Consider the following 27901-nt stretch of genomic DNA (forward strand, 5'->3'; position numbering starts at 1 on the left):
GAGGTTTCAAAGTTCAGTTTATTGCCTGTGACACTTTTATAGTTCTGGGTTACAAAGTCTGCTTGTGATTGCTCCTTCAATACTAAATGTTTAAAAGAGCTCTGGGATGTCTTTTGCTGGCATAATAAAAAGGGGGGGGGAAGAGATCTTTGCTTGGTGACAGCCTTTTACAAATGAATTTGTAGTCCAACGTTTTTCTAAAAAAAAAAATATGCAGAAAACTTCATATTGTCCTTTGGGTATTTTAGTAGATAATCTACATTCACAGGGACATTAGCTCATTTCTGAATCGGTTTCAAAATTAATTAAAGAACTGACTTTAAGGCCAGAGGCTACACAATCACAGATCTAGCCACTCTCTAGATGCTTTTCTTGTCTTGGCTCAGACGAGTAGCAAACTCAACTAGAGTTCGTGTAGGTCGCCCCGCCATGCCTTTCCGAAGGTATGGAACTTCATCTTTATTTTCCATAACGCCAGCAATATCCAAATGAGCCCAATGAGGGGCAGTTACAAACTCTTTCAGGAAGGCAGCAGCTGTACACGCACCACCAGATCTGAAAGGAAATAAGTATTACTCTTGTTATTCTTTAACCATTTACTTAAGAGAGACTATCGTTTCAGGTGTGTAGCCATGTTGGTATGCAGTAGAACAGCAAGACCAACAAGATTTTCAGGGTATAGCTTTCAAGAAACAAAGCTCCCTTAGATACTCAAGAGTGAAGAATCCTACACCATACAAGCTCAACTGAGACATTTATTTAGAAAATTTCTATGCTCCCATTCCAGGGAACCTGCCTGATGCAGCTTACAAAATAAAACACAATAAAAAACAAAGCACAGTAAGTTATTAATTTCAACTCAGCATTAAAAACACAGGGCATAAAAACCTAAAACATGGAGCAGGTTAAAATGAGTCTCATGCAGTTAAAAGCAGACTATAAAAATGATGTAACGAGATCATGGGTAAAAAAATGTTTTGGCCTGGCACCTAAAAGACAGTAGGGTAGGTACCAGGCAAGCCTCATGGGTAGCTATTCCACAGATGAGGTGCTACCCACTGAAAAAAAACCATCTTTGGTCTCCAACCACCTCACCTCTGAAAACAGGAACACAAAAGGCAGAGCTTGTGAGGAAGTTCTTGGGTAATGGGCTGGTATATAGGTGGAGGTGGCCCTTCAAGTACTTCAGCCTCAAGCTATTTAAAGCTTTAAAGGTAAAAACTGTGCCCAGAAAAACTGCCCAGAAACAGATGAGAAACCAGTGCAGATCATTCTGCGCTGAAATGATACCAGAGATGCGATAAACCATGGTTTGCCAGCCAACTAGTATAGAACCCAAACCAGGGGTTCAGATTTCAGATGCGCAAGCCATGGACAAAAGCTGTTTTACGTTCCCATTCTTGGCTTCAATCCCATCTCCATGGGGCAGCAGCTTTTGGAGGCAGAGGGAGGGTCCCAACCATTGACTATCAATTCAGACGTGACACCAAACCACGGCTTCTGATCTACAGAAGTAGGTTTCTTGAACTAAACAGGCCTTGAAGGGCCAACCTGCTTTGCCCCCAGCCTCTGTCCCACCCACATGCAAATCCAGGCAACAGGCTTCCACCTCCACAGTGTGAATAGATACAGAGACTCTCTCAAAGTTCTCTCCTCATATACTGTGTCTTCTCATTCTTATTCCTGTTTGACACTCAGACTAGGAGGACCAGTTTCATGAAGCAGCAGCAACTGTGGATTGCTGTGTTAGCAACATACCTGTATTTTCCAATGTTGTTGAGATCAGCAAGTTGAGACTCCGTAACCTGTTTTGTGTAATGTTCATAAAGAGGCATCCTCCAAACGCGATCCCCAGTCACAATGCTAGCCTGCAGAGGAACCAACCGTATTGCTGCATGAGCTACAAGAAATCAATGGGGTGGATCCTGCCCCTATCCTACCTCTCCTCTGAGCAAAGTTTGAGCCTCCCCTCCAACCTCCAACAGAAGAGTGAAGAAAGCTCCTTAGGCTGGAGGAGAGTTTCCAACTTTGCTCGATAGAGTGGTAGAACGGGGGTCAGATCCAACTCAGTAGGTTTAAAACTTATATACCAGTACTGGACACAGTTCTGATTTGAAATAAGATCTCAGACCTGCGGCTCCCTGGCTAATGTCTCTGGGCACGTTATGTCGCTCAACAAATAGTCAATTTGCTTTCCATTTTCTATCTGGCACTCAGGGTACATGATACAGTCAAAGGTGCTCTTAACTTCCAGTGCCCAAATGCCTCTTGAACGTATGACTGACGCTTGGTTTGCACATGCTGGAGAATGAGATCAGTGAAAGGAAGTGTTGGAATGATGAGCCAGAGGGTTGTGTTTTGGAACAGCTCCCCCATGTTAAAAGCTCCCTGCCAAAAGAAAGCCAGCACAGCATGCAAAGAGGCAGCTTCCTCTTACTGTACTAGTTTTCTAGCTTTTATAAATACAAAAGGAGCATTTGGCACTGGATTCCACCCACCTGCAAGTCCAGAGGGGTGCCAGCCATTCTTACAACCTCTGTCTCCTGCATGTTCAAATGAGGTCTAAGAAATATGAGTCTTAGTAACAGAGGTCTCTGGTGCTTGCTCGAACTGTGCTATTACACACGTTTACAATCACATTACTTTTTCAGCTGCATAAAGGAATTTGAAGAGCTGCTACATTTTTGAAAGGTAGGGATTTAAGAAGTGCCTTGTTGAACTGGACCCAAGAGTATCTAGTCCACTTCTTCATCCCCAGCTAGATTCCGTGCAGAAGGATCACCGACAGGATAGGTAACATTCCCCCAAGATCTGGTTCCTGAAGAGGCGTATGACCCCCAGAATCTATTTCTGTTTTTAGTTCCCATGGCTAACAGCTACTGACTGATTTATTCTCCACAGATGTGCCTGCTCTTTTCTTTCAGGCCTCTAAGCTTGTAGTCTCTCTCCTCCTCTTGAGGGCCATGAAGTTATTTGTTCTGCGACTGACCTCAAACAGTTGATTCCACAGCTGGTGCGAATTGGTAAAAACTCCAGTCGCTGCAGATCCCAGCGCGACATCCATGGCACCTGGAGAACATTACAGAGCCCAGGTTACGAATCTGTTTTTTCCCACGGGGTGGCAGGAGCATCTCTTTTGCTCCCTCTAATGCTAGTCACACTTTGATAAAACAGAATAGAAGGTACCACCTGATCGATTTACTTCACAGGAAAGCTCAGAATGCAGAGCTGAGAACTGTCCATTCCCCACCCCTCAAACCATAAGGAGGGTGGGAAGCCAGCCAACAAAGGAGGTGGAAAAATGGCTGCGGGACAGGAGCAGAGAGAGAGAGAGAGAGAACTTATTCCCCTTCCCTCACTGCTCAGCCACAGCAATGGATGCTGCCCAGTCCTTCAATGAACCCGGGCCACACACGAAACTATTCTTGCTCCTGGTGTGAGCAGTCTGCATGCTTGAGGTCTGGTCGCTGGATGTGTCCAGGGAAGGGGCTTAGCCAGCAGGTGCTGCGGCAGGTCAGCAAGATGGGGCTGGGGAAATCCCCCCAAGTTACGGGGCTGATGCATAAGGACAGGGAAGAGGTGGGCTGGGCCTAAACTGAAAGGCAGATGCCACAGCTGTGCGGCCGGAGCTCCAGGAGAGCAGGGCACAGCTTGGCTGCACAGATGGCTGAAGCAGCTCCTGAACTTTGGCAAGGCAAGCAATTCTCACAAGAGGCCAGAAGCAGCCTGGGGGAGGCACAGCTTGCCACGCTGCCTTCAGTATCCGCCTGGGAGCAGGCCCGTGAGGAGGCGCCCGCTTGCTCTCTCCCTTTGCAGCAGTAGGGAGGAACTAAGGACAACGACGACGACGCTGGGAAATCCCTTCCTCTTTTCACTTCCGGCGCCTTGTGGGGCCCCCTCCCGGGGGATGATGGAGAACAAAGACTTGGACACCCCTTGTGCCTCACAGAAACAGCAGGCCAATTGGAGAGAAAGGCGGGGTATAAACAAAGTAAAATGTAAAAAAATAGAAGACCAGCATCTAAGATCTCAGAATGTGACTGAAAGGCTCATGGTGCAGCAATCTGACCAGAGCAAAGGGAGTCTGGCCATACTCAGTGCCTGATGGGAGTTCTCCCATTCTATGCAAGCTTTATGATAGCATAAAGGTAGGAGACAAAACAAAGAAATTTGTCAAGGAAGACTAGTGTCTTCCTTGTCATTAGCACCAGCAGCCTCTCTGCTTGCACAAAACTTGCGTTGTTTAAAAACCACACGCTTTATGGCATCACACCACCAGCCTAGCACTTGCAACCTTTTCTCAGAACTCATGTGCTGGCAGAGCAAATCCTGGGAGGGAGACCTGGCAGTGCAACCACCTATCATGCAAGATGCACGCAAACATGCTCTCTGTGTCATTGGTGCTCAATTGGCAACACAGAGCCGGACTATAGAAAGCTCCCTTTTGAGAATGACGACTCGGGCCATTTCCACACACGTTGAATAATGCACTTTCAATGCACTTTAGCAATACTTTGGAAGTGGATTTTTTGTTTCTCTCATGGAAAAGCAGTTCCAAATGTTCACTAAAGAGTACTGAAAGTGGATTATCCAATGTGTGTGGAAGCAGCCTCTATGTACCAAGAAGAAAGTACTTCGCTGTTTAGCAGATATTCTGGGACCACCAAGGAGGGAAACCGCAAACAAATGAAAGCTTACGGTACCTGTTAACGTTGCAGCATCTATGATGGCCCTTGGATTAAAACTATGTGCATAGTCAAGAGCGTCAGCCAAGACCAGCCTTCCCTCGGCATCTGTGTTATCAATCTGTCACGATCAGAGGAACAAAAGAGAAAGGGTTAGATCTTTTATTTTTATTTTTACTGGATCATCCTAAGAATTATTTCACGGCTCAAGGTCGACTGACCCTCGCTTGCTTCAGGCGATCTATGCCGAACAGCCCCTTAAAACATACCAACCTGAATCGTTTTCCCATTCCTGGCCTTAACAACATCCCCAGGCTTGTTCGCCTTCCCACTCGGTAAGTTTTCACACAGGGGTGCCAAACCTGAGATTGAAAAAAAAGTTAACTGTTTATAGTTCCAATGGAGATCAAGATCCCTGCAATTGTGTTTTGTTTTCCCATCACAATTTGCATGGCTCATCAAAGCCTATACTACTGCCATTGTCTTCTAAAAGCTGTATTATTCCTTTGGTGTCCAGTTACTGGATTTGTACGGTTGCCCATGATATCCTCTTTGCTCCCCAATCCACCCGCCCGCCCTCTTCTTCACCAAGGACGAAGCTGCCAAAGTCCACAAGCTGTCACGGCAGCACAGCCACGGCTTGGAGGTTTTGCTGTCTTGGTGAACAGGAAAGAGTAATCTGGGACAGGGAAATGGCTCTCTCCGTCGCGGGACTGCCTCTCACTAGATGTTTCCTGGAGGGCCCTTTGTTCAGCAGAGCAACATCTGCTGTTGGTTCCCAAACCTCAGGGAGGTTTGTCTTGCCTTGACCAGGGCCAGGGCCTTCTCAGCCCTGGCCCCAACCTGGTGGAACTCTCTGTCTGTGGAGATGCAGGCCCAGCAAGATTTATTATCTTTTCATCAGGCCTGTAAGACAGAGATGTTCCGCCAGGCATACGGTGGTTGAAGTGAGCAGACCCCCACTTTTAACCAGCCTCCTGGTTGTCCCCAATATCCTGGGGACATTGTCCCTCCCGGTCTGTATAACATCTAATAGCTCGCCACCCGCCCCATGGGCTTTGATTGTTGAGGACTGTGCAATATGAATGTTGCTGAATTTTATGAGATGGAATCGTTTATCTATTTTGCTACCTTGTTTTTATACTTTGATGTGATCCGCTCTGAGCCTGCTTGCAGGGAGAGCGGAATATAAGTGCAGTAAAATAAATAAACAAGATGGATAAAGGAGGACTTCAAAGACTGCAGCTACTACCAGCCCTGAGAGGCTTCCTTCCATACATTGCTACGCTGAAGGTGAACTGGGGCCCTTCTAATATGACTGTCCCAATGGAGGCTCATTTCTCAAACATACAGCCTGTCTTCCTTGCTAGATCCTACTTATCCAGTGCAGCGAAGTTAAGAGAACAAGTATGCAGGAAATGTGGAAGGTCAATCATTCTCATCAACCCTACTCCTCACTTAGACTACTCACTTTGATTGCATGAGGTCCCAGGATCTCCACAGAAAGGATCTCATGTAACAGGGCTGGGAAAGATGCCTGCCTGAGATCTCAAGAGAGCCACTCTGTCAGAGCAGACAATACTAGGCTAGGTGACTCCACGTAAGGCAGCTTCATGACTTGAATCCCATGGACCTGTTTTGCTAGTGGGAGAATCCTCTCATCCAATAGAAGAGCCTCCTGTGTCAGGAGAAAAGTGCCTTGCGCCACAGGAGATCACTGGGCACTGTTCGTGGAACAGGTCAGCGGAATCTCGATCCATGTATGCAAGGTGAGTGACAGCTAAATAATTAATCCCTTGACTTGCTTTCTGCTGTCTGAGAGCCAAGCTACAAGAGACGAATGGCACTTGAAGGGCAAGTGAACAGACTCAGGGCCAAGCTACACATGACGAATGACACTTGAACGGCAAGTGTATTTCTCCCTGTTCACTTGCCCTCCACTCAATCCACTTGCCGTTCAAGTGTCATTCGTCACGTGTAGCTTGGCCCTCAGGGTTATTCCTCCCTGTTCACTTGCGCTCCACTTGATCACGTAGTGATTGCCCTTCAAGTGTCATTCATCACTTGTAGCTTGGCCCTGAGATTAGGCAGGTGGCAGCCCATGAGAAGGCCTTCTCAGTCCTGGCACAAAACACAGGAAGTCTGTCTCCAGGGAAATGAACTTCTTCCTTTCTATTGCTGCTTCTGCCAGTGGGCAAAGACTTGTTTCGTCCAGTGTTCTCTCACGGATCCCTCCTTCCTGCGCTTATGTTTTGCTATTGGTTTTGTATGAGTATTTTAGTTTGGTTTTAATTGTTTTCATGATTTTTATTGAGTTTTAATAGTTTTTAAGACAGGTTTTTTTATTGTTTTTTTTAAATCTCTCCACCACCCTGGTAGCCCTGATGAGGGCAGAAAGGGAGGGAATAAATTTTGTAAATAAATTATATACTTCGCCATCCCCCCTTCCCTTTCACTTACCAATTAAATTGATGGGGAGTTTCAGCTGTGCAGCCGTCACAATGGCCGAGGAGATAGTGGCCGCTCCTCCCATATCAGCCCTCATGGCATCCATGCCAGAGGCGGGCTTAATGGAAATGCCGCCACTGGGAACACAAAAGTGCACAGGCGCACCACCAGCGTTCAGTGAAAAGGCTGATTCCCAAGTAGTTCAACATACCCCCCAACCTCTTGCTTTTTGCCAGCACTGGTCCTCCCCAAAAGAGCACACACATGTGGAAAGCATGACATAAATCCTCCAAACAAGGAGCTTCCATTTTTGTTCCCATCTCTCTCCTCCCCATTCAACTTCTCCTTTCTCGGTCTGTGTGTCAAGCCAGTGAACAGGTGTCACTCCCCAGCAGCACTGGGCCCAAGCCAGGAACTCGTTTTGGAACCCGCTGCTCATAACGTGAAAGAGGCAGGGGCTAGAGGCGATTTCCGAGCAGTGGCACTTCTTTCTGACGCTCTCAAATCTGCCATTTGCCAGGTTGAGGCAAATGAAGGCACCAAATAACCATCTTATATATGGGAACAAGGCCTTCATTTCTGAGAGAGAAGGCAGGGATTAGGACTGACAACTCCAGGTTCAGAAATTCCTGGAGATTTGGAGCTGGAGCCTGGGGGTGCACGGTTTGGGGAGGGGATTCAGCAGGGATGCGATGCCATAGAGTCTACCCTCCAAAGCAGCCATTTTCTCCAAAATAGTAGAGTCCAGTAGCACCTTTAAGACTAACTAACTTTATGGTAGCATTAGCTTTCAAGAACCACAGCTCTCTTTGTCAGATGCATCTAACGATGCCTCAAAAGCTTCAACTTTAGCATAAGCTTTTGAGAACCACAGCTCTCTTCATCAGCTGTATCGTCAGCTTTCGAGAACCTCAGCTCTCTTTGTCAGATGCATCTGACGAAGAGAGCTGTGGTTCTCAAAAGCTGGTGATGCATCTGACAAAGAGAGCTGTGGTTCTCAAAAACTTATGCTACAATAAAGTTGGGTAGTCTTAAAGGTGCTACTGGACTCTTTACTATTTTGCAACTACAGACTAACACGGCTAACTCTTCTAAATCTGTTTTCTCCAAGGGAGCTGATCTCTGCAGTCTAGAGATCAGTTGTAATTCCAGGAGCTCTCTAGGCCCCAAATGCAGTTGGCAATCATAGTAGGGCTAGAACAATTTAAAACAATAAAGAATCATTCCAACAATGCATGGATCTAAGATAATCAGTTGGCTGGATCACTTTTCTGCACTGGGGACAAAGAAATATTTAATCTCCTAACTCAACAGATATTTAAGAGTCTGTTCACATCCCAAAAGGCCTCTAAGTTTATGTCCTTCACTGAAATCGGTGCTGCCTGCGGAAAAGGCCCACCGTGTTGGCCAATAAGCTTCTCTTTCAAATATGTAATACACTGGAAGGGTTTTTTCTTGGCAAAATTTCAGATTTTGTTTTCCAAATATTAGCTACCAAGTACTCACCTGTCAAATGTGATGCCTTTCCCAACAAACACCAATGGGGCCTCCTTGGCATCATTGCTACCGTGGTAGTGAATCTCTAAGAAAACTGGGGGTTCCTCAGAGCCTTTGGCAACACTGAGGAACGATCTCATCTCTTGGGCTTCAATCCAGGCCCGATCCCTGAAACGGAGATTAAGCCCCGTCACTGACAACGTACTAGAAAGGGCACAAATTGAACACCCAGCTGGTCTACAAAGGAAGGCTCCTATTTCTCCCTGATATAGTGGCTGAGCAGCAAAAGACTCAGTTTCATCTTTGGCCTGGAGATTGTCACAATTCAAGCTACTTGAAAGGCCTGGCTAAAGGTAATTTCAGCTGCCAACTGGCACAGAAATAATAGTCTGTGGGCTCACCTCAAAATCAGGGTGAAAAGGGGAAGATCACAGTCCCCTTTTATTGTCTTCTTTCTTCAGCAAATGTGTCAAAACTAAATGCTTGTGACTTTCACTAACCCAAAACAAAATTAAATGACAAGATTTGCAGCTGGATTACAGAGCAACTGGGGCAGGGGGAGTGATCAATGCCCAAATATGGTGGGGAAGAAAAAAATCCGAGAAGCAGCCCTCTGAACAGTTTAAAGTTTTTCCGATGTTGCTGTCTCAAAGGAAAGTTCCATTTTTGTTCATTTTCCCCAGACATTGTTATGTCTTACAGAATGTATGTTTTAGGGAACTGCTTTAATGTATACCTCGACCCTGTACCCTAGACTTTTATTTAGTTCGAGCAAATGTCAGGGAGAAGAATAAAGATAGGAAAGGAGAAGAGATGGCTATAAAAGATCGTCTGGGGAAGAAGGGCAGCAAGCAAAAACAACCTGACAGTTGCATGTGGATACTACGGAACATGGGATATTTCACCTAGGAAAAAAAACAGAGAGTGACTGCACCCTGGGAATGCCAGTAACCTGCTTGCTTCACAGTTGCGGAGCCTTGCCTTGAACTGGAGTCTCACTTCCATCTGAAGGAAGGAATACCAGCCATCTGACGGTTTGGAGGGTGCACTCGCTAACTGAGCATCCTAAGTTGGTAACTGTCCTGTATTTTGTTATGAAAAGACCTGGGACTGGCCACATATGTATTCCACTGTATTGCCACCTGGCAAACAAAACTGTTTGTACCCTTCACTCTTACCAGGATTTCTGTTGCATTTATACTGTCTACTGAGCCCTGGAATAAATGGAGATGTTGCTCCATTTTGCCTAACCTAACTCACAGAGGTACTGCAAGAATAAAATTGGATAATGCCCCATACAAACTGGGGCTGTTTAAAGAAACAGCTGGATACAATTTTTTAAAACCTCAACAAGCACTCCCGAGAGGCTGTCTGTTGCAGCCAAGAGTCTCAGACCAACAAATGTATATAATAAACTTGCAGCTTCCAGATGTTTTCCAAACCCATGCACAGCTCACATTTGTAATTAAAGGATCATTACGTCCTTGGCCTGCTTTCTTGATAACGCACCTTAAGAACATGAATGAGGAAAAAAATTCTGTGAGAGGCTGTCTGTCGCCCACTAGATTGCTAAGTTTCTGGAAAAAACTCAAGTATGCGTGGCTAAAGTTAAAAAGGGTTACAGTTTAAAAACTTCTGTCTGATTGGGTGGATCACAGCGCTGGATGCAGAAGCTCCTGAGGAATTTCTAGCCAGGTGGAGCTGAGAAAAAGACTTCCAAGACTATTACAGGATTTTGTGACAGCTGCAAGGTTCCAGTCAACTCATGCTCCAATTTCGCTGTTGTGGTTTTCCAAGCAACATGGTAACAACTGGAAAATCCTAAGATAAGTGAGTAGATGTTGTATCACCCCATTATGGAACAGCATAGGTGAAGTACGGGATTCTGGCCCTCCCCAGCACAGCTCAAACACACCTCTGCTCCCCAGTGCTGTCACTGCAGAGGAGTGCGCATTAGGTTTGTACAGCAGGGCGGTTCAGGGAGGTCAGAGGTCCATTCCAGCTGCCTCAACCCGCCACAGGCTCAGAATAAAAAAGCGGCACTCTTCTGGCGGCGCAGTCTCTGGACATTATTTGGAACTGAGCTTACCTTATATGGACTGTCACGTTGCTGCTGGCACTTCTGAGCTTCTCTTCAATAACAGCAGCAAATCTGGTAGGCGTGATGTGGTTGGCTGGGCCCTCCATCAGCGTTCTGGCCAAGTTCTGGCCCTGGGCGTAGGAAAGGCCTTTCTGCCAAGCTTCGACTCCATCGCTAAATGGAAATACATAAGGAGCAACCTGCAATATTCTCGCAAAGTAGACGGCTCTGGAATTCAGCGGCTCTCCATAGGAAACTGGATTTCAGAGCCTTATGTTCACCCAAAGGAGAACCAGGGGAGCGAAGGTGGTGGTAAGTCTTGGGACAGGATACAGATTGCAGAAACACAAGGCAGGGCAGGGCAGGGCAGGGCAATGCCCTAAGAAGGTCATTGGGCTCCTAGCAATACAAAGACTGAGGGGAAGGGGTGGCTGACTGGGCTCTGTATTGGGTATGCACAATTTGTGACCCATCAAGAGACAGCGGCTAAAGTGTTGGACTAAAACAGCCACTCCCAACACGGTGCCTGCCGGTATATTTCCTGGTGCCTTTTTGCTTCTTCCCCAAGATCCAAACAGTAGAGGGAACCCCCTCACTGAGGAAAATAATCATAAACTACCACTAATCCACATTTATCCACAGAATTTTTCCAGTTTTATGAAATGTTATATTAACTCGTGCAAAAATAATAATAAAATGCTGATATTTATTGCCACTATTTATTGTATTTATTGAATATATTGTATTGATTGGATATAGGGTATTTATGTATTTACTGGATACGATGTAGCGAGATATATTGGTTTGCTACTACTTTATTGGGAGCATATCAGCACTTTATTATTCGTTTTTTGCACGAGTTAATGTAATATTTCATAAAACTGGAAAAATTCTGCGTATATATGTGGATTAGTGGTAGTTTATGATTATTTTCCTCGGCGAGGGGGTTCCCTCTACTGTTTGGATCTTGGCTGGACGAGGGTTGCCTCTTGGCTGGATTTAAATTTATGCTTCTTCCCCAAAGCAAAGGGACAATCCTGGCTCTCCTCAACTTTGCTGGAATAGGAGGTGCTTCCGAAGAGCCCTGGAGGCATCACCTGCCTCCGTCACAGGAAGATGTTTGGCTTAGAACCGCTTAATCTTTTGTGGAACCTCCCAGTCTTCATGGCAGCCATTTTGTGATTGGTCCCCCCTTCCCACAAGGCAGCTATTTTATTGTGGCATCCACAACCTTAACAACGCTCACAAGTTCAACAAGGTTGGGGACCCCTACAGCAGAATCTGGAAGATACAGGTTCAAATCTTGCTTCTGCCTCAAAACATGCTGGAAGACCTTGGGCCACTCTCTCTCTCTGAGCCTGAGCAACTGAAAACAAAATGGCAGACGGGAGAGCCACACATGCCACTCTTAGGTACCTGGAGGTAAAAATGGACTGTATAAATGGACCCATCACAATCAGCCTAGAGACCCCCAAAGCCTCCTGTGCTCTGCTGATCAGGCCCAAATTCCCTTTAGTCACGTGAGGACAATGTAAGGAGTTCTGAGCCTCAGACAAAAAAAGCGTTAAGAAGTTGTATTAATCATATGACTGCTATGAACACATGAAACTTGTCCCTTCGACCCAGGACCGTCTGCTCTGATCTGACCAGCGGCTGCTCTTCCAGGTCTCGGACAGAGTTCTTCCTACCCGAGACATTATGCATACTGTTGTCTTATGCACACAAGACATGCGTTCACACTCTGAGCAAATGTTTTTGGCTTCAGATCCTTGCCCTCCTTTTGCCTGGGAGATGACAGGATTTGAACCTCTGATTAACAAACATACTGAAACTGCATAGCCTAAGGCACAATGCAGTTGCTTAGTGCCAGTACTAAGTAAGACACTGTCCTAAGCATGCCAGCACAGGAAAAGCCCCCACTCATTGATACATGCAAGACTTGTTTGTCAGTTTTTGTGCAGCATTGGCCTTCAACAATTCCAGAACCAGGACTCACCGAACTACTAGTATGTGGCATCAGAGTCACGTGACAGGAAGAAGGGAAGTCAGCATAATGACCGTACCAGTGTCCAAGCAAGGACCCTGGACAACAGAGCAACCACAAATCCAGGCTGAGGAAACACATGCTGAGCACCAGGAGGTGAGGCGATGGAGAGTGCCCTCAAGTCATAGCTGACACATGGCGACCCCTGGTGGGGGTTTTCATGGCAAGAGACTAACAGAGGTGGTTTGCCATTGCCTGCCTCTGTAACCCTGGTCTTCCTTGGAGGCCTCCCATCCAATTACTACCCAAGGCTGACTCTGCTTAGCTTCTGAGATCTGACGAGATCAGGCTCACCTGGGCTGTCCAGGTCAGGGCACCAGGAAGTGTACTGTACAAACCAAGGATCACAGCCATGGAGAAAACGCTCTCCATTGAGGATGGACCTCATCTCACTATCCTGCCGCTTCTCTCCGTGTGTGTATGAGGGGAGGCAGGAGGCACCGACACCCATGCTCTCTACGCATGCACTCCAGCAGCAGGTCCTTCTAAGAAGCAGGTAGGATTCCACAATCCACTTGAGCATCTCAGCCCATGGATCTAAGACTACTGTTGTAAGAGTCTAACAAAACAGCGCTTTGTTTAATCCACCATCTTCAAAGAAAGTCTCAAACTACTGCAATGGGATAAAGACCTGTAACAAGCTATTTTAAAGTAACCACCAAGATCAGTGTAAATTTGAAGAACGTGGACCGTTCTGCATTATACAAGTAGGATTTTCTTGACTAATCACCTCCCGTGTAGCTGAACCTCAATCGCTGGCTTCTTTTTCTGCTTAAACTCGTCGTATTCGTAGAGTCCCAGGATGGCTCCTTCCGCTGCAGCCTGCGGGTCTCCACAAGGGTCCACTTCCACATAAGGAAACTCCAAGTCCTGAACCTGCCTGCATCCAGCTGGACGACAAAATATATTTATGTTCTGTTAAATGACAACCCCAGAATTGAGCAGCTCAAGAACCTCCCATGCCATAGCCACGTCAGAACTTGGCTAAGACATCAGAACAATCCTAAGCAGAATTAAATACTTCTAAGTTCATGGTTTTAGAAGGGTGTAACTCTGTTTAGGACTCATGGGTTATAGCTGAGAAACAAGAAGATTTCCAGCTGGAAAAGGAGCCCTTCAATCTGAGGAGAGTTGCTAAGGTGGTTAAACAAGCTGATGCCAAGGGCCTCCTGTGACAATAATTCAAATAACCAGTAACGAATAAATATTACAAAATGTTACAAAGATAATGAATTTCTATTTCATACAGTGCAGTAAGTTAAGCAAATTCAAATTCACTTAATCCACTGGCACCTTAAATGAATTTTAATTTGCTTGACTTATTGCACTTTATTCGAATTTACTTAAAGTGCCAATGGCACACCAGCACTTTAAATTAATTTGAAGAACAGACTTTTTGACTTGCTCACTGAAAGCAACAGAATCATGTTTCTTTAAATAGGGACCGCCTGGCCTGTGGAAACTCAGAGCAAGCCAGGGAAGGAGAAACCCAGAGACAGACATCATCCCAAACCAAAAGATTGCTTCTACTCTCCCCAACACAGCAGGAGCACACTTAAGCACAACTATGGGTGCTAGTTTCCTCTTCAGCATCCCTGGGTATGACCAGACATGCTCTCTGCCTCTGCAATGACTGCCTGGCCACCACCCTGTAGTTTCAGCTGGTGTCGTTGATGCCTCGGAATGAGATGATAATATCACAGAAACTCCTGGCCAGACCAGCGCAAAGGGAATTAACAAAGAAATCCTAAGAAGTGTTGTATCCAACTTGCAGGTTTCACAAGCTAACCGTAAGTAAATAAACCATGGTTTTGTATTATGTCTGAACTCTGGGTTCTGTACTATCCATACAGCAGCCTTCCTATGAGTATATTTTAAAAGCATATTGCATTGTAAGTTGTTCCCATGTTTGAAAACATAGTGTGGTATGTGGGCCGCCACCCTGCCCACCAGCCCCCCCTTCAGCTGTCTTCCCAGCCGCGTGTGTGGGAGGGTCTCCCTCAGCCTCAGATTAGGCAGGGGAGGGAGTTGCACCGCCTGATTCCTCCTCCTGCCTGTTGTGCCGTGACCTGCCTCTGCCTTTGCTCCACAATCATGCCAGCTTTCTCCTCCTCAGCTTCACTGGGAGTCCTCCCTTTATAGGGAGTCCTCCCTTTATAGCCCATCCAGTCCACCTCCTCCCTGGGGCAGCCAACCTGCTCCCTGTTCCTCCCCTCCCGTTTAACCCACCACCAACACCTGGGGTGCCCTCCCGGGATTGGTCCTGGTTCCATCCGTCAGAGAGGAGCCCTCCCGCTTCCCCGGGTCGGTGCCCAATGGAGAGCTGGCTCCCTGCCTCCTCCCACCCCACCCCACCCCCTCCAGCAGGGCATCTTGCTCGCGGCCCCACCCGAGATCAGCCCGCCTTGTCTCTGCCGCTTGGCTACTGAGCGGCGGCAGGGCTCGGCGGAGCCAGGGATTGCTGCCGTGCAGCTCAGCTGTTTGGTGGCCCTCTGCTGCAGCGCCGCTCTGCAGCTCAGCTGGCCCGTGGCATCCTTTGGCCCCCAGCCACCCGCAGTGCCTACCCTCCACCTTCTCCCGGCGTGCCTGTCATCGTCCCATAGCTGGGTAAGGGGGCTAGGGTCGAAGAAAGCAGTGGGTTCCAGACATGGGAACTATATACCAGGATAATCTTCCAATACAAAGCAAGAATTCCGGGGGGGGGGATCCCTGCTTGTTTTCAAGGTTATTTCCCTGAAGTGCCTAAAGCTGGTTGTTTAAAAGCTACTAAAATGAAGTCTGCTTTAAAGTGAAAACAGCTACCAATGTTTTTACTTGATTTCTTTGCTGGGGCTAAAATACCGTGCTGTTCACTGTGACACTGAGAGATCTCCGTCTTGTGGTGCTACACCTCTGTATACATGCCAGCCACAGCTGCTGGCGAAACGTCAGGAACTACAATGCCAAGACCACGGCAATACAGCCCAGGAAACCCACAACAACCATTGTTCTCCGGCCGTGAAAGCCTTCGACAATACACCGTGCTGTTCTGTTTAAGAAAACAGTTGGGTTCATAAATCTAGCCAATTGTGTGAGAGATTGGATCTCGTTTTGAATAGAAACTTCGAATCTGGGGCACTGTGACCAGCTCAGCAGAACAGAGTGTAACAAGCACTGAGGACCCCAAGGGTGGGAGGAAGAGAAAGAGAGAAGTTTTCAGCGGATCAAGCTCAGGTATGACGTAAGGAAATAATTAATTCCATTTGTGTCAGCAAATAATGCACCTCAAAGGAAAAGGTATTTATTAATCCATGATCCATTAGCGCACTTTGGATGCATTTATCTTGCAACTTTTGCCTCAAGTGATTCTGCCCTGCTCAGCCATCCCACACAGAAAAAAGGTAACTCAGCTATTTTAACTGGCCAAGGTACAGCCATTATTTTAAATTATGCCATAAAACTAATGCTTAATTTGCATTTTTTTAAACCGTATCAATAAATTTTCACCGGCATGCATTCCTTGTTATCAGTTTGATTTACAAAGCGATTTTATTAATTAGCCTAACCAAACAGCGTTTAATAAAATCTCTGCAGTGAGGAAACTAGACAGGGCTGGGATCCCACTAGATCCTTCACTCATCAGTCTTTTCCAACTCTCCTCCTAATTACAACTCCCATCCCACATAGCTTTTGTCCATACTGACCCATAATCCCCAGCAGAGCCTTTGAGAGGGTCAAAGGGGCCTTTCCCCTCCTCTCTGTTTCATGAGTGAAAAAGCTGGTTGGCTCCAACCCAAAGGGTTTAAATGATGCAGGCCCCCAAAAGAAGAATTTCTAAGTTACAAGCAAAGTAAACAGGAATTTACTACCCGAACTAGTTACCATTCTAGTGGCATTCTAGCAGGCACAGAGATGTAAGGGAGGCCGAAGGCCACATCACAGCCTAAATAGAAGGATCTGACTGAACACCAGCAATTGAGACAATGCTATTTCCTCTCTCAGCTTTCAAACTGGACAGCCAAGTCTGTAGAGTTTCAAAACTAACAGCCTGAAAAGTGTGGTTGAAAAGCATCTATTTATTTACTTCATTTATACTCTTCCTTTTTTCCCAGTAGGGGCCCAAAGAGGTTTACACTATTCTCCTTCCCTCCATTTTTATCCTCACAGCAACCCTGCGAGGTAGGTTAGGATGAGTGTGTAACTAGTCCAATCTTCTATAGCACACTAGGGATTCAAACCTGGATCTTCTAGATCTTAGTAGGACACTCAGTCTACCATACTACGCTGGCTCATAAGCCAGGAAACAGGAAAAGAGTATAGTCTCATGAGGTGGTCTTTTCCTTTTTTTAAAAAAAAAATAGCGATATCAGCAATGAAACAAGCCACAGACGAACGTGTGGTGGATCTAGAGATGTGCTGCAATTATGCCATTAAATATTTACATGTTCATGTACAGATGTGAAGAGAACGTGGTACTGAATCATTTAATAGGATCATTTAATAGGTTATTTTTAATGCTGTTCTGCAAATAAATTTATAAAGCTAATTTATACATTACCAGGGGATCTACAAAGGTACCTGCCAGACCATGCCCAAGGGAAGGAAACATGCACCAGTTTACAGCGCAATTCTAAGCAGGGCTATGCACTTCTAAGCCCACGGACTTCAATGGCCTCAGAAGCACATAACTGTGTTTCGGACTGTGTGTTGAAAGATTACACAACGACATGTAAGTAAAGGTTGAAAGTTTACCTGCAACTGCTGCTCTGATGTTCTCCTTGTCTTCGTTCCAGTTTTCTTGCTCATTCACGCCTGCTCCTTTCTTCCCTAAGCCAACAACTACCACACTTGAGAAGTTCTACAGAAAACCAGCAGAGAAAAAAAGATTTAGTCTTACAGTTTTTAAAATAATAATAACAACAACAATAACAAAATTCGATTTATATACTGCCTTTCAGGACAACTTAATGCCCACTCAGAGTGGTTTACAAAGTACGCTATTATTACCCCCACAACAAATACCCTGTGAGGTGGGTGGACTGAGAGCCAAGCTACAAGTGACGCCTGACACAGGTTGGACACTTGTCAGCTTCCCTCAAGTTTTGGCGGGAAATGTAGGCAGCTTGGCGGAATGTTGGGCAAGTGACAGTTGAAAAGTCCGTTGGACAGCAGTCAGAGAGCCAAGCTGCAAGACCAGGACGCCTACATTTCCCATCAAAACTTGAGGGAAGCTGACAAGTGTCCAACCTGTGTCATTCGTCACTTGTAGTTTGGCTCTGAGAGAGCTCTGGAAGAGCTGCGACGGATCCAAGGTCACCCAGCTGGCTTCAAGTGGAGGAGTGGGGAATCAAACGCGGTTCTCCAGATTAGAGTCCTGCACTCTTAACCACTACACCAAAATGGAATTATGAGGAATATTTTTAAAGATGGAGGCAAATCCATCTTCAAACAAAAACAATACTTCTGTATTACCTTCCCACCATTTTGGGCACAGACAGGCCCAAAACGACACAGCAAATCCAGACAAAGCGAACAGGAGGCTTAATTTTAGGCCCTTCCTGAACTGGGGTCTGTGTACCTCCAGAGAGCACCTCTCCTGATAACAGTCCCTCTGCTTGCTTAGGACTAGGGGAGGCAAGGATGTTCCATGTCCCTTATGCTCCCGAGATGAAATCAGTAGCAGGAGCACAACTTTTTCTGTGGGAGCTACAGACAAAATAATAGAGGACCTCCCTCTTTCAACATTTAGGAAACTCGGTTAAATCCTAAAAAGAGTTAAACTCTTCTTAGTTAAAAAACATTTCCTTTGGAGTTTTTTGTTGTTCTGATTTTATGCTGTAAGATCTTCAATCAAAATTTCTAAGACCCCTGTTTGGAGTCTGGAGTACCCTGGTGTGTGCCCAATGCTCTGCTCAGACCAGAGGCAGGCCTGGTAACACCAGAGTCACGGATTTGGTTGCAAGCTATCTGTTTCTGGTTGAGGTTAAACTTTTCTCCCCTTAGATTAACTTCCTTAATTTTTGCAGATAGCTTTCGATCAGAGTGGATAGGAGCAATACAGGACAAACTGCAACTTTTAGGTTTCTCTAGTACAGCACTCCTACATCGGGGCTATCAAGGAGCCAAAACAATAATCAAACAGAGACTGTGGGACATTCCCCTCCAACTGACTAGATCTCGAGCTCACCTTGTCCCAGCAGTGGGGAACTACAACCAAAACTTTGTTCTGCCCTCATATCTCCGTATGTTGGATTTCCCCAAACATCGTAGAGCTTTTCCCCTTGCTCGACTTAATGTTCTCCCCTCTGCCCTTCTGGATGGGAGATATGCTCGCATTCCATATGAGCAGGGATTTTTTTCAGCAGGAATGCAGTAGAACGGAGTTCCGGCACCTCTTCAAAATGTTCACATGGCCGGTGGCCCCGCCCCCTGATCTCCAGACAGAGGGGAGTTTAGATTGCCCTCCGCGCCATGTGGCACGGAGGGCAATCTAAACTCCCCTCTGCCTGGAGATCAGGGGGTGGGGCCACCAGCCATGTGAACATTTTTGCGGAGGGCGATTTAAACTTTAAAAAACTCCCCCCTTGTTCCAGCTGACCCCAAGTGACGCCATTGTGCGGTCCTGAGTTCCACCATCTCTTTTTCCAGAAAAAAAGCCCTGCATATGAGAAACGTCTCTGTCCATGGTAGAAACTATTGAGTGTGTCCTCTTATACTGTCAGTTTTACCAGAACATTTGGAATGTATGTATTACTCAACTTCTGCACAATTACCCTGGTAGATCAAATCAATTTTATATTTCACTCTTGCTTGGTGACTGTTATAATGAAATATCTTTTAAAGTAGCTAGATTTATTGCCCTGGCATGCTTAATTAGGCAGAAGAATATGGTTTTATCCTAGCCATTTTAATTAAGAACCATATTTTATGTACATTACATTTTTATATCAATATCCTATATTTTTACATCTATGACTTGAATCTAATGTATATGTCTCAATGACTTTGATTTTGCCTTCTGATCTCGGATCGTAACAATAAACTATACTACTATACTGCTGGAAATAGCTTTTTAAAAACTTTCAACTGTATCACTAAGTCAGGGGTTTTTGAAAAAGGCAATGCAGCCCTGAATACTGTAGGATTCCTGAATTCTGACCCAAAACTTCACAACTTACTTTTACATATTCTGGGTGGTTTACATCATGTATTCCACTTTTGCTTCTGAGTTCAGGATTTCATTATTTGTCTAGTGTATGCTCTCATGTGTACAATGAAGATTCAAGGAGAAATACTACAGGACGCTGTCCCACTCACGCCCAGTTTAAAGGAGACTTCTAAAGCACAAGGGTCTTAACTTCACAAGAGCTACCCAGCAGCAGCAGCAGCAGCATACCGCCATGGGAGAAAGGAGGGAGATCTAAAGCATTGAGCGTGTTAGTTTGCACTCCCACAGTGTTGGATAGTGCCCTACAGTAATTGTTTGCAGCTGGATTTCCTAGGTGGACAAGAAAATCCAGTTATTGAGTGCTATAGCGCAAGAACAGCGCAATACCCAAAGATGTGCTGATGCAGCCTTTAGTGGTTGCCTGACGTGGCCAGATTCAGTTCCAAATCCTCCATCCATTTCTCAGTACTCCACACAGATCCTGCACACTCAGCACAAACCGATTAACTTCCCTCCTTAACTCTAAAGTGCCTAGTTGGCAGTTTTTCTCCTTTCTTGGGCCTGAAGCCTTCCCTGTAGTAGAAGCTGTGCAAGAGCACATGGAAAGAGGGCACCAGCTGAACTCTGCCGACTCTCCATAAAATGTGTGTATGTGGGGCGGGGGGGAGGGGGCTCAGTCTGTGTAAAAGGAAGTCCCCCCTTGCCTTAGCCCTATCTGAAGCTGCTTTGCTTTTGCTGTCTTTCTCCTGAGTAAAACTCATTCTTGGCTTAGGTAGTTCTGTTAGGAGGTTCTACTTCTCTCCTTGTGCCCACGCACGTTCTGCTTTAATTGGGCCCCTCTCCATTCTCCCACTTTGTCAGGATTTAGTGGCAAATTGGATTCTGCCACTCTCACATCTAGTCTGGTCGTGAGAAGACGAGCCCTGCCAGTTTCAAAGAATGATACACAAAAGAAAGCAGCATGCCTCCATTCAATATCTTTGGTATTAAAACAGTGCCACAGGCACAAGCATCAAAATGCTTACAAAGGAAATAATGTGGAAGTCCAGCTTGGGGAGGGAAATATGCCAAAGCAAATATAAACCCCATACCTGGTGCAAGCTGTGAAATATCCGTGCCTTCCCTTTCTTCAGTGGAGGCCCCGAGCTAGAACACAAACACGTTTGTGAGTCCTTTAATGCATATGCAGAAAAAAGACAGGCCGGCCTGCTCCCTTGACTTTGACAAAAGTTTCCTCTATAAAATTTAGACACTGAAGCCTGTGAGAGCACAGAGAACCATCCACAGAGAACTGCTGGCTGAGCCAGAGAAGCAGGGCCAAGAAAGACGGCAACTCTAGAAGGAACTGCTTTCCACCGCCACATAAAAGCCTCAGTTGCTACATCTCCACTGCGGGCATTTTTGCAGCCTGTAGAACACGGCAATTTTTTTTTTGAGAACTATCAGAAAGTTCCAATAACACAGATATAATTTGCTAGCCTTGGGTCTTATTGCTGAGTTCCTTGATGAGCAACGTGCCTGCTTTTCCTGTCCCCCCCCCATAGGCCAGACAGCTCCCCTGTTCCATTCAGGGATAGCTGTTTGGAGCTCTTGCTATCCAGAAAAGCACCACCAGAAAGAAAGGAGGGGCAGCTAACTCAGCTGGAGAGAGAAAGGAGAGAGGGGCTGGAAAAGACACACACACACACACCCATTGCTCTTTCTGCCTGGCAGAGAGGAGAGTGCAGGATAAAAGGATAAAAAAGAAACAAAATGGTAAGGCAGCAAAACGGAAGCAGGCGAGCGGGTGGGAAGGGACCATTACCCTTAGCTATTTTATCTTGTGATACTCTCATGTCATGCAATGAGTTTACTGCATGGGAAGGAATCAATTTGGGTACTTACACTGACAGCAATTCCTTGAGCTTCCCAGACACGACTCGATCAAAAGCATCCCCTGCCTTGGTAAACTGAGCAGCCTTCTCGTCTTTCTCAGTGGTGTAGACTCCCAGGACAAGGCCCTAAAGGAAGTTCACTGCTCTTAAGATACTCTCCCAGGAAACAATTGCAACTGACATTTGCACACACACACACACACACACCCCGCTCTGGGCAGTTTGCAGGAGCACAATGCTGTAGCTGCTAGACAGATCAAATGCAGTTTGGAAAACAGCCTAGAGTATACGGATGTGATGCGATAAGTTGTTCCTTATGGAGCCAGACTCTGAAAACAGTCACATACTGGATTAGCGCTTTGGTGGTGGAGAGTGCCCTCAAGTCATAGCTGACTGATGACAACCCCTGGTGGGGGTTTCATGGCAAGATATTAACAGAGGTGGTTTGCCATTGCCTGCCTCTGCAACCCTGGTCTCCGCTGGAGGTCTCCCATCCAAGTACTAACCAAGAACGACCCTGCTTAGCTTCTGATATCTGACAAGGTCAGGCTCACTTTACATCCTGGCAATCAAACCTCTATCAGAAATCCAGATTTGCTTGTTTACCTATAACATTTAGCAATGGTATGTATGAAAGAGAGAGAACATGAACAAGTGGAAGAAACACAACAGTACCATGAACGATGGACTAGAATGACAGCTTGTTTTCTAACGCAGCAAATGTCACTTGCCGATTTTCAAAGATCCAGCTTGTACACTGTCCAAGTACTTACAGAAGCAAAGCATGGCTATTTTTCAACTCAAAGTTGCGCCCCCCCCAGTATGAAATTTCACTTTTGGACCTTCTCACACGGTATCTGCATCTGGACACACTTTTCTGTCTCCCTGACTCTCTCCACCTCTTTCAGAAGAACCCCAAAATAAAACAAAGCAGCAGGAGAGGGATTCTAAGCTTTGAAAAAGCAACCAAAGAGAAAAGGGTCAAGCAAACTCTCACCAGGCACGTTTGGCCCACTGGGACTGTATTCGATTTCAAAAACAAATGTGGGCGAAAGAAGCACAGAACTTCTTGCAATTTTTCATTTTATCCCAAGAAAGATGTTAAAGCAAAGTAGACAGAGGCAGATATTGAGCCAGAGCATCTGCTGCAACAAATCTACAACATTGCCCAACTTGATCATTAACCAACAAAAAATAAAAATGTGCTTCTGTCTCAGTTTCTGTTCTGCCCTACTGCCAAAAGCTTTCCGGACAGATAAAAGTATGATCAAGTTAAAGCTGAGCCCATTCATTTTAACTGGAGATAATCAGGTATCAACTTAATTCTTCCAGCAGATCAAAAGCTTGGAGACTTTTAAAAGAGCTTCACTTTGGTTTGACAAAAGCCGCAATAACCCATGCCTGTTCCTAAAACGCCAATTTTTACAGGCAGAAATAACAATATAATGAAAGATCCTAGAGGGGCCCACCTGCAGATCTGAGAGAACAGCCACTTTATGCACACTTAAGGTATCCCTGATACGTACCCTGCTGAGGCCTTGCGTGGCTACTCCGCCTTACATCCCACCACCCACAGCCAGCCTACCTTGTTGGCACCTTTTATGGCAGTGCATGGCCCAGCTGCCTCTGCGAGGAAGGTGGAAGAGAAAGGAAGTAAAGAAAAGAAGAAGAAAGGTGCCCACTGCATGGCTAGCTGCTGGGGCTTCCTATACAACACACACTCCTAGGAACCAGAAGAGAAGGCAGCCACTTTATAGCCTTCTGAACCGCTCCCCGCATGCCCAGTTCCCTTTGTTAGTCATTATTTGGCCTGCCAGATAGGGAGTGCCCCCCCCCAAAACTGAAAAAGTGCCAACAGAGCTGGGCACTTTTCCAAACCAAAAGAGGTGGGACAGGTAATATCCTTGACCCACTTTCTGCCTTCTCCAGCCCAGGCACGTGCAGGAAAAGCCCCAAGAAGGGCAAGTGGCATTTCCAAGAAGGGCGGGGGCTCATGCCAGGCACCAGTAAAGGAGGACACTCGTGGTTTGCTGGCACAGCAGTCCACCCACCGCCGTGGAACGGCCGCCATTCATGTCAACAGAACCTGTGCAAAAAGGGTCTGCCCTTGACAGCAAGGAAGAGCATTCATCCTCTTCCTCTTTAGATGCAGGATCCACGTATAACCTGAAACGACAACATTTCACTACTCGTGCCCAGATTTTCTCCTTCACTCTTTAGAGTGACCAGGTACAAACAGCAGGCAGGGATTAATCTTGTGTTTTTAAAAGAGATTTAGGCAAGTGGAACCTTTCATGCAGGAGAAGAGAACCCCACAGACCTTCTCATACACTATCGTTTCTCCTCTGCATCTGGGCACGCTTTTCTGTCTCCCTAACTCTCTCCACCTCTTTCAGAAGAACCCCAAAACAAAAAGTGTGGTGGTGCCACGGGGCAACATACCACTGGTTTTCTGCCCACCAGCAGAAAACCAGCGCCCTAACTAGAGGGGTCCCGATCCAGCTCTGATTGCTCACCACATCTACCTGCCCTCGGCCAGACACCCACCCCTGCCTGAATCAAAAGATTCAGCTGGTTCAACAGGTTCGAGATAAGCATCATGATGCAATTCGGACTCCCACCCAGATGCAAATTCGCACCTCCACTGGGTGCATCCACGCCAGTGTACCTCCAGGCACAGATGGCAATCTCCCTTGCTGGCTCCAGCAATTAGGTTGCGCGAAGAGGCTGCGGGGATTTCACAAAGGAAAGGCATTCCTTGCAAGAGGAGTACTATTTGGGGGTCAAAACAGTGTTCCTGATCACGGGAATTCGGGTTTCTATGGACAGGCCTCCTTTAGACAGATATATCCCCAACTGCAAAGCAGCCACCAAATCAGAAGTCCACAGAGACCACAGCCTGGCATGGGGCCAGTGAGCGGCTATCGCCACACGGATCTCTCGAGTCTTTATTCGTCCACTTTGCATTCTGCTCTAGTTCCACGCAGATGGACTGACGCCGCTTAAGCCCGTTCTATCCTCACATCACGAATCCTCCACCTTCAATCAGTAGGCAACGCTGAGAAAAGCACACAGGGAGATTCAGGGCCATACAACGACCTGAGCCCAGCTATTCCCAGCAAAAGTTTAACACTGTAGTCATTATAGCACAACGCCTATTATTATTATTTAATTAATTTATATCCTGCCCTCCCCGCAAGCTATTGGCATGACAACCCCCCCCCCCACACACACACACACAAGTCAAGAGTTACAAACTTTGCACCTTTTCTGTCTGACTGGGCACAGTCCCAATGGGACAAAGTTCAAAAGAGCTCTGGGATAAAGCACCTGGGATAAAGCACCTCCAGCCAGTGGTATGACCTCCCCACCCACCCCCCACGTCCCCAGTCAAGGGTTACAAACTTTGCACCATTTCTGTCTAACTGGACATGGTCCCCAAGGGGAAAAAGTTCAAAAAGGCTCAGGGGAAAAAGTTCAAAAAGGCTCAGGGATAAAGCACCTAACCGTGCAATCCTAAGGAAGCGTTTCTGGAAGTAAGCCCCACCGAAAAGGATTCTGGGAAGCCCTGCTTAGGACTGCTCTCTAAGTGTATTATTCGGGGTGCCTTATCTTCTTGAGCAAATCAGACTTTGCAGTTTGGACTCCTTTGAGCTCATACAGCAAAAAAGGCCTTTGTTTTTCTAATGAACTTCTTTTTCCTTATGTTCCAGCAATGGGATAAAAGGAGGATATTCTGATCAGGATAATAAACTTTTGGCCGGTTGAGTTGGCAACTTGACACATTCCCGTTGAGTTCGGGCCACTGATACCTCAAAAATAAAAGAATTTCCTTGCTGAATTTGACAAAAGGCCTTCTCTGCAGAACTATGGGGGGTGGGATTGGGACTCCCCCACCCCCACCCCATCTCACCTCCCTCACACAGTGCTGTCTCTTTCTTCAGGACACTCGCCAGACTTCTTGGTGTTTTGTTTAAAGTTTGCATTCAAAAGAGGAAATCATATATTCGAGTTCAAGACGATGATGAATCTCGATATGTGACTGGGCAGAATGGGACTTGTTCCCAACCACAGGGAAACAAATACATTTATTTTATTTATTAAAACCTTTATCAATCTCCTTTCCTCTAGGTTCAAGACAAGTGATGAGCCATAATTAAAACATTACACATTTATGCAAAGCAAAGTTTAAATGTTGTGCCACAGTGGAGGGTGTGTAACAGAATAAGTACTCTGAGCGTAGAGAAAGCGTATGCATTCTGCCCTGTTATCTGTGTGAATAAGAGTTCTTGCATCTGGTCCGGGGAGCGGGTGTGTGTGTGTGTGTGTATATGTGTGTGGTGTGGGTGGGTATACACAAGCCTGGGTTCTTGTTGGGGACAGCAGCAGAGCCCGCAACATGACTACCCCGGGCCCAATAAGCCCTTTGGACGGCCCTGTTTCCTTGTGGCTTGGCCCCCAAAGTACCGAAGGCAAAGGTACACTGCCCCGGCATCCGGAGGTTCCACCGCGCGCCCGCAGTTACCAGCCCCTCCCGCTCTTCCACTGCATTGCTTCACCCCCTTCGCATCGTCCCACCTGCTGGATCCGATGGGCTTGGCGGGCAGTGGGTTCAGGGGGGGCCGAAGGAAGGACTGCTGGGCTCGGCACGTGGCTCCACTGCGCAGCGGACGCTGCAAGCGCCCCCAGCCCAGCCGGCTTTCGAGGGGGGCCCGGAGGGGTCTGGCAGCGGCTGCGGCCACGAGGGCTGAAGGCGGCCGCCCCGCCCTCCGGGCCGCCCCGCAGAAGCGAAGCCCCCCGCCCGCCCGGCCTCCGCGGGCGCCCCTCTACCTGCTTCTTCGGCGGCGCGGCGGCCATGGAGACGCCTCGGCGGTGGCGGAGGAGCGGCACGAGGAGCGACCTGCTCGCGGCCAGCAGCGGCACAAGCATTGCGCGCCTCCGCCGGGTGGCAGGCTTTCCGGCGCGCCCGCCCTCGCTCCCCGCCCCTGCCCGGGTCACCCGCCGGCGCACGCCGCTGGCTTCCCGGCCGGAGGAAGGGGAAGCCGCGGAGCCAGCGAGGGAGGGCGGCGGGGAGGGAAGCGGCGCGCAGAGGCGCGGGCGGCTGCGGGAGGGGTGGCCAGCAGCTGTGCCCAGCCCCAGCTGGCCGAAGGGAGGCCTGGAGTGACCGAACGGAACAGGGGAGCGCGGGGCCCTCTCATTCCTCGGGCTGAAGCCCCCGAGGGCCCCGCAGGGACTACGGGTGGGGTTGCCAGCCTCCACAGGTAGTGGCTGGAGATCTCCCGGAATTACAACTGGTCTCCAGGCCACCGAGATCAGCTCACCTGGAGAAAATGGACTTATGCCATGCCAAGGTTCTTTTCCTCCCCAAACCCCACTTTCTCCAGGTTTCTCTCATAAGATCTCCAGGAATGTCCCAGGTTAGAGCTGGCAACCCTAACTATGGGGCCCGCCAAGGTGAGGTGCGCACCCCCACATAAATTACAATTAATTGCTTCTCTTATATAACCTCTACTAATAAGAGAATTAACTGCTTCCTTATTGAAGTGAAACAAATTGTCTCTTATATTAAAACAATTAGCTATAAATTATACGCACACACACACTTTATTCATTTCCAGATATTATAGTATTGAACAATTATACCTCCAGATGTGCTTTCCTGTAGAGTTCTACTCGCACAATAAAAATAGGTATAAAAAATTGTGGATAGGATTGTTCAGGAGACCCTGAAAAGGGACATAGGGCTACATACGGCTGTACCAGGCTCAGGCTGTCGGCTGTAGTGGGGTGAAAGATTGAAGTGCCGGAGGGGGCCTGAAATACCTGAAAGCCTAGGGGCCTGGCCGTGGGTTAAATGGCCCCTGGGGGGACCCCATTTTCTGTCCCCCCCACAGAAAATTTGGTGGAGCTCTTAAACTTGTGAATGATTTGCTCTTTTGGAATGAGGGAAATGCTTTGGAAAACCTGGGGTTACTCACCTAGAATATGTGTGTATACACAATATATTAGACAGTTTGTGGCGTTTCAGGAAGATATTACCTGTACATGTGGAGAGTGCCCTCAAGTCATAGCTGACTTATGGTGACCCCCCCTAGTGGTGTTTTCAAAGCAAGAAACTAACAGAGG

The 27901-nt window shown here is 47.0% G+C and overlaps 1 protein-coding gene across 3 annotated transcripts; it reads right to left on the bottom strand.

The window, feature by feature from the left end:
* Window positions 1-26767, bottom strand: LAP3 (leucine aminopeptidase 3). 3 transcript variants are annotated; one of them, XM_054999317.1, is made up of 13 exons: window positions 26606-26767; window positions 21786-21901; window positions 20993-21047; window positions 17486-17591; window positions 13485-13644; window positions 10720-10884; window positions 8640-8798; window positions 7146-7270; window positions 4959-5047; window positions 4704-4806; window positions 2990-3069; window positions 1759-1868; window positions 1-555 (listed from the first exon to the last, which is right to left on the bottom strand). In XM_054999317.1, exons 1-13 carry the CDS (start codon window positions 26702-26704, stop codon window positions 360-362), a joined length of 1563 nt encoding a protein of 520 aa, XP_054855292.1. In that variant the 5' UTR covers window positions 26705-26767; the 3' UTR covers window positions 1-359. The 3 variants fall into 3 exon arrangements, with proteins under 3 accessions (XP_054855292.1, XP_054855293.1, XP_054855291.1); XM_054999318.1 differs by lacking the exon at window positions 26606-26767 and adding an exon at window positions 24415-24517; XM_054999316.1 differs by lacking the exon at window positions 26606-26767 and adding an exon at window positions 23361-23496.
* Between the last annotated feature and the right edge of the window lie 1134 nt (window positions 26768-27901).

Source organism: Eublepharis macularius, chromosome 15 (assembly GCF_028583425.1).
Source record: "Eublepharis macularius isolate TG4126 chromosome 15, MPM_Emac_v1.0, whole genome shotgun sequence".
In the NCBI taxonomy this organism is placed as follows: Eukaryota; Metazoa; Chordata; class Lepidosauria; order Squamata; family Eublepharidae; genus Eublepharis; species Eublepharis macularius.